The 12,163-nt window shown below is 39.6% G+C and overlaps 2 protein-coding genes across 3 annotated transcripts in view; one reads left to right on the forward strand and one right to left on the reverse strand.

The window, feature by feature from the left end:
- Positions 1-1,177: 1,177 nt before the first annotated feature.
- On the reverse strand, positions 1,178-6,416 carry LOC113134951 (NAD-dependent protein deacylase sirtuin-5, mitochondrial-like). 2 transcript variants are annotated; one of them, XM_026314568.1, is made up of 9 exons: positions 6,323-6,416; positions 5,528-5,632; positions 5,065-5,198; positions 4,492-4,717; positions 3,735-3,822; positions 3,551-3,604; positions 2,691-2,814; positions 2,445-2,560; positions 1,178-2,148 (listed from the first exon to the last, which is right to left on the reverse strand). In XM_026314568.1, the coding sequence occupies exons 2-9, from the start codon at positions 5,625-5,627 to the stop codon at positions 2,073-2,075; spliced, it is 918 nt and encodes a 305-aa protein (XP_026170353.1). In that variant the 5' UTR covers positions 5,628-5,632; positions 6,323-6,416; the 3' UTR covers positions 1,178-2,072. The 2 variants fall into 2 exon arrangements, with proteins under 2 accessions (XP_026170353.1, XP_026170354.1); XM_026314569.1 differs by having other exon boundaries at positions 5,528-5,637; positions 6,323-6,402.
- Positions 6,417-7,227: 811 nt separating this feature from the next.
- LOC113133767 (phosphatase and actin regulator 1-like) overlaps positions 7,228-12,163 on the forward strand; it is a 38,177-nt gene continuing 33,241 nt past the window's right edge. The window contains exon 1 of the mRNA XM_026312642.1: positions 7,228-7,387. Within this exon, the coding sequence (XP_026168427.1) occupies positions 7,276-7,387 (112 nt within the window). The 5' untranslated portion in view covers positions 7,228-7,275. The remainder of the gene's footprint in view (positions 7,388-12,163) is intronic.

Genomic DNA, 12,163 nt, shown 5'->3' on the forward strand with positions numbered 1-12,163 from the left:
CAGGTGGAGATACTTAATGGGAAACAAGGATTTGATTTGGATGTTAATTGTTGGGCAACAAAGGCAAGTGATGAGGCACCACAGTAGAGGCAGAATAAGTATTTTTCCAACACGTGCAGTTTCAACAATGTGGACTGACTGATGTTTGTGGTTTTGCTTTGTGGCACTGTCTGGAACAAAAATGTTATAATGTGACTGATGAAACTACAGTGACATGATATGAACAAAGCCTGAGTGACTCTCCTGAGATAGTGCAGACACACACATGTACATGATTGGTTAAGTACCTGTGTGTCTGCCTACATTATTCTCTTTCTCACACACATATACCTCCCAGCTCAATTGAGATAACTCCTTTATCGCTATTACTACATTGACTCTGTATAATCAACATACTGTAAGCTTACACACTTAATTTGAATGATCCCATGTCCTCTGTCTCCCTCATTTGCACCGAATGATCTGACTGTGTTAGTCCTGTTAGTCAGCAAACACTTTAAGAGATGCAGGATTTTGCCAAAATGGATTTTTGACCTGGTGGTCAGGAGATGATGGACAGGAAAGAGTGAAGAAGAAGAAAAAAAAGGAAGTATTTCTGCTTCACAAGAGTCTAAAAGAGAGATAATACAGAGATAATAGTTTCATTAGGACATGAAAGGAAAGAAAGTATAGAATCCAACACATCAATACTATTATTTTAAATATAAAGTAATCATCTAAAAACACATACACAAATAATAGTACTATTGTACCTAACATATATCAGGTTCCCTGTAAGAAATAAGCTGGAATAAGTGAAGCCACCTTGTGTCATAGACTGCTTTCCACTTCAAACTGTTTCCATTTTCAGCAGCGTTATGATTGAGGCTGATACTGTTTCCTCAGCTCAGCTCGGCTGTAACAACTCTGAGTTCACTGATGGCCCTGGGGTATTTAAGTCTGCATTTCCATGCACTCATGCATACTAAGAGAGGAATCTGAGTGGATACGATGTTGTATTCTCTTCCCCTCTTAGAGTTACGTTATATATGTGTTGCTATATAAGCTATCATTGAGAGAAAAAAAGCTACATGCTGGCATCTACTGTTCATTTTGGGCACAGACAGTACAGTGCACTGCCCTGTACCTCTACACAAGCTACTGACACTGTTTTTGACAACAACACACAAACAGCAAATGTACATTTAGTGTTTTAATAAGTATGTTCTGTATCATTACATTGGCAGTTTTAAATTATGCGTGATGTTTGTAAGAAAAAGTTAAAAAAAAAAAGTGGTAATGGTATTAAATATTATATCGTTGCTTTCACTTGTAGACAATTTAAATTGTATTGTTGTGATTGTAATTGCACACATATTCCTCTCAAATAGACACTGAAAAGTGTAAAAATGTTCCACGAATAATCCATGACATGTAATTACTGACATCATAATAACAGTCAAACAGCATGAGAAGGGAATGATGCTGATTCAGGCTTGGATTGGAAAGTCAACATTTTCCTATTTTCTACCCCCTCTGTCCTTGGTCAACAACAAACTACATTTGGCTTAATCTCTGTAATGCTGGTTGAGTTGCACTTGAGGTTTAAAGGGAGCATTTGGTCAAGGTTGCATAAACAGTTTTGAAAGGCACAAGATTGAACATCTGTTCATTATGTGGAAAGAGAAAAGAGGTACAATATATCTGGTCTTCATCATCATTTTAGACCACAGTATAGCTAAAAACATAACATTACCTCACCAGCATATAATATGTAAGAAAAAACAATACCATCCGATATCTTTCTATGCAAAGAACTACATATTGAACATAGTGCCTTTCACTTCTTATATAAAGCTGCATAGTTCCTGCCTAAATCTAAACAGCGCTATTTCCAGTTTAGTGAGCCATATATTCAAGTACTAAGAGATCCATCTCAAAGTCGTAAAACGCTAAATTATTTACAGCTGTTCCCCTACCAAGCATCAACAGCTAAACTGATTTCCAGTCAGAGTTCTTAAAATGTTATAAATCCCCACAGCTTTGGATTGCATTAGACTGTAGAAGAAGCCACTTGACTGCTGTCGGTAAAGTCAGTAAATAACCTCAGACTCATGTGGTGCCAATGCTGGAGGCAGTGTAGTTCCACAAGGACCCTGGAAATGGTACCTGTGTCACACCACAGACAGAGACAAATAAAGAGACACTTTAGGTCAAAATTTTAGGTCATGTATAATGAAATGAAAGTGCTTTGGAGTTGATGACTGATTGAAGGTTAAGACACTGAATTTTGCCATTGCTGCCAGTGGATGGCACTAAATATCAATTTACATGCATCATTACCTACTGGCCTGGTTTAGTTATCATTAATATGTTTTACTGTTAACATAATTCATTGAATAAACATGATAGGTACTAGAGCTTTATCTTTTTCCAAAGTACACTATGTTTCTTAACTAACGTACTTGAAGTACTCAGTTTTTGGGGTTGTTTGTAGGTTGAACTCTGCCACTGGGACACCTCTGGATGCAACCCGGGGGCCAAACATGGCTGCTGGGTAAACAATTGAAGACGTGCCCACCTATAGGTAAATGGCAGAGGGAAATGACACCAGCGTCAACTGAAAAATCTACTCAAAAACTCTCCCAGTCTAGTCCTTGAGAGATTGTGAATGAATAGTGTGCATGTATGGAGAAATTAGGATAACCCACCACCAAGCAGAGGTCACAGATTTCCATCTCTTTTTCCACCTTGGTCAAGATATGAGAGTCCAGAGTTTCACCAAAAAACACCACATTGGGCCGCAACAGGCCATGGCAGTCACTTTCCTCACACCTTGAAACAGCAGCAGCAAACATCCCTTAGTCAATTAATTGTGTCAGTCCACATTTATCAATCATAGTGCGTATAAAAGTATAAATCCACAGAATTTGACTGATTTGGTGGTCATATGTATGTAATAGTTAGAATCTATTAAGAACAAAGAAAGTGAATGTTATATTGTTCTGTGTAATTCAGTGAAAATTTACAAATTAAGAGTCACACAGAAGGAAATCACAGATACTAAAACAGAATCTCCTCCCTATTGTCCTTTATGGTTCAACTATATAATCCATGTTCCATATATTTTAGCAACATTTGCTAGCCTAAGGTTTAAAAAGAAAATACTTTCATAGCACAGCACTGCCCCCAAGAGGAAGCCCTCACCTCACAATCAGCTATCAGCTGCACATTTCACAGTTCATTCCCAGGTTAATGCTTAATGACCTTAAAACTATTATCATTTTGGTTTAGGGTTATAGAACGTGATGATGTTCCATTATTGATCAGTTATAACATCACACTTTGTGTGTATACTGGTATAAGGATTTCTGTACAATCCAGGTTCATTTATGGTTTTCTTTCACATCATACCTTTCCTTTGTTATTCCTTTAGTTTTTCAAATATACATGCATCAGCTCCTATCTAATAAGAGGAAATTCCAGGTGTAGTGTGCATCAGATTAGTGTCACAAAAGGCTCAGTAAATCTGACCCTCCGCTTTATTATTGTGAAGTGAAAGTAATCTCACCTTGGCAGCTTATCCACAGGAATTTGGGCATCAGTAACATCTGGATCTGGCGCACTGTACATGAACATAGAAAACAGAGTGTGTTAAAGTGCACTTCCCCCACGGGGTCAAAATGAAGACATCAGGCTACAAAACCTTAATCTTTATCAGCGTGTGTATTTCATCAATAGGTACTGCTTCTTACCCTTTGTCCTTTAGGGCAGGACATATGGGGCTTCGCTTGTTTACGGCCACATGCCCACAGCTCACACAGCGTGTCTCCAGCAGACTGCCTGTATTTATGCACAGAAAACAGCTGTTTTTCATTTCAGGCTGCTGTAGTCACTGAAAAACATGTCCTTTACCACAGAGTTTGTTGACACTGATATTTTAACATCCTGACTCATACGCAGATAATTAAAGCAAGATTTTAGAAAAGAAGTTAGTTTGAAGCTTTAACACAATTTTGCCATAATCCCCCTAAAAAATCGTATCAAAACAGAAAAGCCTGACAAAACTGTCTCCTCAAGAACTGACATACTTGAGCTGATCCCACCACATTACACTTTCTGAAGTTCGTCCATGGACATTAGTGACTAACTCTGTGGGCACATGGGATGTTTGTTAGAGAGACTCACAGCTATGAATCAGATGTTTCCATATTGCAGTTAAAGAACCATGTTGCCATCAAAGCCTCCATTAATCACTGACTATGCAGCAGCCTCAGGATTAAGTGTATTTTATGAATCTTCATGATAAAATTCATCATTTGCATTTTACCCACTTCAACTACTTATTGGGTTTCAGAAATTGAAACTAAGACATAAATTACACACGCATATTCTATTTTAACATTCAGTACAAGACAAAGCTTTATTTAATCAAAAAATGTGATAATTATGATTATGATGACCATGTAAAATGTCACACGTTCAGTCTTTTGGCCCAACTCTGCCTCTCACCATGAATCTTGAGCACATGTTTAGACCCAGCCTGCCGGTGAAGGTCGTCTATGCACTGGGTGATGACAACAACGGAGCGTCCCTGCTTCCTCAGCCGAGCCTCACATTCTGCTATAGCTTGATGGACAGCGCTGGGCTTCTTGCTCATTACCAGCTCCCTTCTGTAATGATAGAACTCCCAGACCCGAGACGGGGTGCGAGAGAAAGCCTCTGGAGTAGCCAGGTCCTAAGATTACACCAAGACAGGAATGCATTTGGGTTAAAGTTCATAGGCTAAGAAGGCAGCAATCAAAAGTTTCATTTTGAGAGGCAAAAATTAGCTAATGAAGGACAGCACACTTTAAGTTAAAACATCTCAGTTAGGGTGGACTACAAACACTATTGCTGTCTTTGCTGGATGTTGCTGTTGAGATAAATTCACTGAGCTGTGAAGATGTATTATGTAAACATGAAATGCACGCACTCCCCAGCAACAAGTCTGAACCACAGCTGAAGGTCAGACCAAACTCAACACTTTGACTTAAACAAACAAAACATGCACAATGTGTGTAGTTAGCTTTTTTAATAAAATACCTGAGACAGCCACTTCCGCCACTTCTCATTTTCTCCCCTGAAGGTTGGTACTCCACTCTCTGCACTCACACCAGCCCCTGTGATGATTGCTATGTGTTTGGCTTTGGAAAAGACCTGCCGGAATTCGGACATGTCTAGAAAAGCAAAATGAAAAGCAACGAATAATCAAGTATCTTGATATTCACAACCAGTTGATAATATGTGTATCATGTATGCAGATTTACAGAAGTAATCATTAAACAGTAGCTCATTAACACAGAATCTAATATTGACATGATTTGCTACACAGTTCTTAATCTGTTACTCATTAACTAGCAGACAATACGCCATTGATTTATCATTTCATAGATGCTACTCAAATGTTTGTGGTTCTTACTAAAGGCATTTCATTATGTCATTGAAGATTTCTGACATGGCACGTCAGCAAAGCAACATTACATGAAGTTGTCTGCTTTAATTTTACCCGAGTTGAATTTTGCCGTGTCCACCAAAGCTCCTTTCGTCACCTGAGTGGAGCACATGCGAAGACCAAGTGCAAACACAGCTCGGTTATGGAGAATCATCGTTACTGATGTTTCAGAAAAGCAGATCGACACATGGAAAACAAAGAAGAGAACACAAAGTCATGACAAATTACAAATCACGTCTTGCTACGCTGATTCTCACAAGCAAGTAGCTCTTTGGTATTTGATGCAACGCAATCACAACAGATGCCTTAAATGTGCTGCAGCCGCAACAAAACAAGGTTTAAACGATAAAACAAGGTGCAGTTAGAAACGATGGACTCAGACAACTGGACGTGCATTAGGTGTATTTGGTTTGGACCAACTTAAATCCAAATATGTAGAAACAGGTTTCAGGGACTTTACAGTGAAAGGACACAATTTACCCAACTATGAGTGAGAACTGTAGATAGTCTGCATGTTTAGTTATAACATTAGCTAACTATCGTTAAGTTGCCCTCACTGCTATAGACATTTATCGGTCATTGTGGGAATAATAACCAGCTGCTTGCAACTGGATAATATCTTGAGGATAACGTTACAAGTACCGGAAACTAGCTTCTATGCTGCATTGTCCTTTAATACAACTAACGCTGTGGGCTAAGTTAACGCTAGCCAAGGAGCCAGTCTCGACGTGCTCTCTGTCACATAAGCGGGAACTTACATGGACATACTGACGTGAACATCTTAGGTAATAACAGCTAAATATGTGTGTACTTAAATGAGCTCGCCATCGCCAACTTTACCCGACTTACCTCCTTTGGTGATATTTCCGCAGTTACAACACAAACCCACACTATCCTTCTTGTTTACCTCTATCGATGTCGTAAATGTGCCAAACTGTCGTAAAACGTCTCCTAAAATTGCACATAAAGTAGAGAAATGGCAAAAATATATAGCACAGCCATCTGCTGGTGGACTGTTGTAAGTGTGCTTCATTCAGGATGATTCATTCATTCAAATGCCAAAAAGCCGCAAAACCAACTCAAATCCACTCCTCTCTTTTTTTCTTATTTTATTTTTCACTCCTTTTAGTAGGTACTTGTTTTCACCCTTACATTTAATGGTAACAGTAGCGTATATGTTATTTCATTATCATTATTATTCTGATTATTTCTTTGCCTTTGGGTTGCTGTTTTGTTCTTTGATGCCGTATGATGTGGGAGGATGTGTTGCATACGCTGTAAGAATGTGTTGTCTGTTTTCAAAGTGTTCATTATGATCAGTTATTAGGATAAAAACATTGTCAACCTTGCACAGCAATACTGACAACACTCATATTCCGATACTCTTTATTGTGGTCAAGCTAAAACTGAACAATTGAATCTGAAACATAAAATAAATCTGAATAAATATATAGCCTAGTGTAGGTATAAATATGAGTAGGGCGTATCTATCGATTAATCAGAATTGGTTATTGTAATTGTTTCCTCGGAGTTGACAGGGTGTAAATTAGACTTCAGTTTTAAAGGGAGAATTTTCTGCGTTATTTCTTGTTTCAACCATATTTTGACATCTTTTTTGTCCTCACCCATGCCATGATCCACCAACGCCTCTCTCTCTCTCGCTCTCTCTCTCTCTCTCTCTCTCTCGGTGTGTGAACTCCCTCCTCCTCCCCATCAATAGCTACCTCCCAGCGTGTCAGTGGCCGTGCTTTTGCGTCTGCCCCAGTCGGCCAGCAGTCATCACTGGACACTGGTTCAAATTGATGGCGACTACTCCGGACAGCAGTACAGACCGCCGACCGATAAGGAGACTCCGCTCCAAGAGCGATACCCCATATCTCGTTGAATCCCGGCTCTCCTTCAACCTGCGGACAGGTAGGCGCACATCCATCCATCCATCCATCCATCCTGCTACTAAGTCTTCCTGTTAGGTGTTTGCTATATGTCGTTATGTAGGTGAACTGGGAGTATTACAGATGCGCTCTAATTTTACGCGAATTAAACATTTATGTAATTTTCCTACAGGCTATTATTTTTCTGTATTTGTAGACTATTCCTTTGTTATAGTAATAATTAATGGCTCAAGATGTTCTTGTGGGAAATGTGACTAAAATGTTATGCAACTTTGTGGACTAAAGCTGGCGGTTACTGACGTGTCTGGCGCAAGAAAAAAATAAATAAAGGGAATTCAGATATGAACCACTATTGTAGCTTTAAACGTGGTTCGTGTGTGAATTTTGATTCCGTCAGCGATTGGCAAATGCTACCAATGTAATTCAACGCAGTTATATAATAAGAAGCTTCAACGTGACCTGTAGTAGCCTGAGCTTTGGCAGCGGTTGTGGTGCACAAATTCGGACGGGATATCCGGTTTGTTCAACATCTTGTAGATTTTTGATGACCACCTTTTAAACAGTTGTAGACTAATAGATCCCGTGATGATGCGCGTGGTGAATAGTCTTCTGTCTCCATCGCCCTTTCCGGAGCGTAATGCATCCCCTGTTACCATGGTGACTTGGCATTTTGTGCTGAGGATTGAGATCTTTTGCACTACAGGGTAATTCAGATACACGCTACATCTAACAGCTGAAAATAGATTTCATGCCAGTCATTTCATAATTTCTGAAGAATCTCTAATGTCTGCAGGAGTTGCAGTCAGAATGTACTTTTCCCTTACTGGTCTCATTCACTAGCAGGATATGTGTGTACCCACATGTGTAATGCAATGAATGACATCACAAGTCCTTTGCTGTTTGTCCCCCATGATGCCAGTGTTCTGAAATACATGATACAAAACATATTAGTCCTGAGAGCTACTGCAACTTTATAGATTTATCCTACAGCCTCAGCATCTCAGCTAGCTTGAGTCACACCCATTTATCCACTCAGCAAAATGTGTGAGATAAGTACCACGCCTATGTTCTATTGTAGTGCTTTTAGAAGCTGGACGGTTCATTAAGAGATTTTGTTGAAGAAATGCCATACCAATATGCATGTTAAGTTAAGCAGACTGTATTTTGAGCATTCTTTGTGGATTTTTGTAGGAGGATACTCATTGTTCTGTGGGAAAATAAACCTGTCAGAACTGAATGAAGGTGCTGCATAGTGTAAACATCTGCTGTAAAGGAGTATGCTTTTTCAATTGATAAAGTATTCTGTGAGTGTGTATGTGTCCATCCTTAGACTGCCACTAATACTTTATTGCGAGATCTTCTGCTGATTAATTTTAGTCCATGTCATAATGTAGTGAAAATGTCCACCTGAATTCTTGATAGTCCAAGGTGACAGCTTCAGATTGCCTTTTTGTCTTATCAACAGTCCTAAATATATTTAAATTTATAAATATTTAAAACATAGATATGCAGCAAATCCCTGCAAATGACAAGCTGGGGCCAGTGACTCTGTTAATGAAATAATCATTTCTGCACTAGTGTAGTTTAGACTGTTAGGGCAGCAGACAGAGTGTTATCTCAACTGACAGTAGAAGTCTGGACTTGAGATGTTGAAGAGATTGCAACCAGAAGGTCATCAGTTCAATCGTAAAGTGACTGCACCTTGATCTAGTGCAGCTTTGTGGCTGTTGTGTTAACAGGTCCCAGATGTGCGTTGGATGGCACTGCTGGATGTTCAGTTGTGTTTTCCCCGTATGTTTATCTCTGACAGGCTGTTCATGCCAGTGAGTATTTGGCCTGTGGAGACAAGATTGTTGTCAATGGCGGGACACTGTCAACTGTCTCTATGCTTCTTTTTTATTTCTCCACTCTACACTGAGCTCATACAAAGCATGAGGATGGTACGGGGGCGAGTTGTAAAACGGCACTGTTGACTCACTTCCACCTGAAGAAGTGGAGCAGGATTTAGCTTGCTTATTGCCAAGGAAACCAAAAAGTCTTGTGTCCGGGTTCTTAATAATAATAAATGACCACAGCTGCCAAGAATATGAAACAAGAACCAAGCAATTATCTGTGTATTTTGAATCAAGATGTTGGCTTTGTTTTATTTCAGGGTCATTATAGCACTTCAAAACACAGCTTAAGAGTTCACATATATCACAAAATGATCACATTTAGAAAGTATGCAAAGAATGACACAGAATATTGATTTGTTTTGGTGGCTCATATTTTTGTGACTATATTTTCAACAATTAACTGCTACTTCACAGTGAGCAGAAAATGCACTTTTATATCAAACGCAGGCTATAATCAAGGCACTGCCTGTCTGGCATATGCTACACTGATACTGAGTAGGGCAGTTGATTTTGATGTGTGGTGACTGCCTGTGTGATCATTTGGAGATGAGCTGAAGGCTCACAGCCAGCTCCTCACTTTAGTGTTTAAACAGCTGATAGTTTGGTTATTCGTCGATGGTGAGTTTACTTAGCCCATTTATGACTCAGTCATCTCTGCTGCAAGTTGATCTAGTCCAGAAATAAGGCTGCAGCAAACAAATGACAGATACTCTATGGGCTTTTAATGGAATCAGAGAGCATGGATGAAACATTGCTTTATTGCATTGGCCTGTTTAGCGTCTGCACTAATCTAATTTGCCCCACAGTTAAATGGCCCTGCGCAGAGTCACAAAGAAATAATGATATAATGGCATCAGTTACTGTGCAGCTCTCAACGATTGTGTCACCTGTCATAAAACATTAGAGGAGTAGGTGTAGATGGATGGTTGACCTACTTTGCAGGTTTGATTTCAGTCATTACTGCCTGTTACGAAGCTTCAATTTGTCCTTTCAGCCTCACACACACACTCGCACATACGTTTCTACAGCTATCTTTTTGTAGGCAGTTGTTGACATATTGCATTCCCCGGCCCTTTAACCATCACGACTATGTGCCTTAGTCCAACCCTTACCATAATCCTAACCTAACTGTAACCTGAATCCTGAAGCCAAATCTTGGCCATCAAACAATCCTTTAAAGGTGTGGCAGAAAGTGAGAACCAGCCAAAACCTCCTTATTTTCCAAAAATGTCCTCACTCCCATGACATAGAACTCAAAGTGGTCCTCACACTATTGGCCATAGAAATACACACACACATGCATTGTCATCTGGACTAGCAGTTGAGCGATTACATTGTTTGTGGAACTCGAATCATCACTGTTTTATCAAAGGATCCTGTTTATAGATTTTTAGCCAAAAAAGCAGAGATGACGTGTGCTTGTGTATTTGTGAGCACATGTCAGCGTGCATGTTTGTTAGCACAAAGTGTGCATGCATATTGGCCCTTTGGTAGTGTGCTTTGTATGTGTGGCATGCTAACATAGCAGTATTCTCACTGGAAGTCGTTGTCTGCTTGTTTTTATTTGCTCATCATTCAACAGCTTGACTACAGCCCCATCTGCTTTCTGTCCACATACTCATGCTACGCACAAGAAACGCTCCCAGTCACAGGAGCTAACTCTTCTAATTTTCCACTAACATCCTTCTGAGATCAGGCACCTTCTGGCTTTATAACATCTTTTCTCATGCTGTCAGGCTAAGCATTTTACTGTGAATCTCCAGCCCTTCTTTATTTAAATCCCACTCCTTTCTTCTTGATATTCCATAAACTGAATAGATGCCCATACTGCATTTGTCAGATGTGTATTGTAAGGGTCAACCTGACTAACTGACCGGCACAAGTTTACTTGTGTTTTGTAGTACAGATGTGTTTTTGTGTTTTGTTTTGCGTTTCTTTTTTCATTATACTAAAATGAATAAATGACTGGGTCATGTTGGTTATACATATATACATATTTATTTATTTTTTTATTTATTAAGGACAAAGATGTTTTCCACTTGCTTTATGCAACACTTTGGTCACAGTCTGTGCAGGCCATCTTCATGGACCATGCATTATGTTGCAATTTAGAGTGGCACTAATAAGTCATATCATAGTTTTCTATGCACGTAGCAGCCTTGACACACAGGTCAGCTTGTCCACACAGGTTCAGGGTTTTCTCAAGTCTGCTCTGGCGTATGGTCCATTGATCACAGCACACCCACTGTACAGATGTTAATTGTGCTGAACAGCTGGATTCTGTGTGCATGTAGAGGTGTGGGGTCGCTGGTGGCAGCTCTCACCATTATACCTGGCCTGAATGCAAATAGACAAAGTCCAGACATGGCTGCATTGCAGTTGTTGGTGAATAGGATACTACAGGGTACTTTCCCAAGGCTTTTTGTGTATTATTGTTCAGAATCACCACAAATTTAAGGTGAAAGTGCTCATGCAAATATGCAAGTTTGAACAGAGATACAGCTACAGTATGTACATGTAATCTCTGTCTCACAATTCAATGTTCGAACTGAGTTCAGTGATGCAGCCACATTAAGCTAAAAAAAGCTAAACTCATTCACCACCCACCACTCCCTGCTTCTGTCTCTCTTTGCTGCTTTGTGTTGCAATCCCTGTGTACAGTAAGCGCAAGAGTACAATCAATACACACCAGATGCATGGTGGGATGGGACAAATTTCTGCTGCAGAGCCTTATGTGCCAGCTGGGTCTACTTGAGGATTTTTTGAGGAACACTCAGTACAGCTACTGGCCAAGCCAAACCCCTCTAACAGGATATCTATGCAGATATTTTGTTTTATATTTCACTACAATTTTAATCATTTAGAAAGTATTTGCCTGCATTTGTTGGATTTTAAAAAGCTGT

Source organism: Mastacembelus armatus, chromosome 17, assembly GCF_900324485.2.
Source record: "Mastacembelus armatus chromosome 17, fMasArm1.2, whole genome shotgun sequence".
Taxonomy (NCBI): Eukaryota; Metazoa; Chordata; class Actinopteri; order Synbranchiformes; family Mastacembelidae; genus Mastacembelus; species Mastacembelus armatus.

What these genes read in the sequence shown, in the direction of transcription:
- LOC113134951 (XM_026314568.1), bottom strand. Translation starts at nt 5,627, where the DNA reads ATGATTCTCCATAACCGAGCTGTGTTTGCACTTGGTCTTCGCATGTGC. An exon ending in CCTGCCCTAAAGGACAAAGG is followed by an intron (nt 3,605 to 3,734) that starts GTAAGAAGCAGT and finishes GTTCATGTACAG; the next exon opens with TGCGCCAGATCCAGATGTTA. An exon ending in TCTGTGACCTCTGCTTGGTG is followed by an intron (nt 2,561 to 2,690) that starts GTGGGTTATCCT and finishes ATTTACCTATAG; the next exon opens with GTGGGCACGTCTTCAATTGT.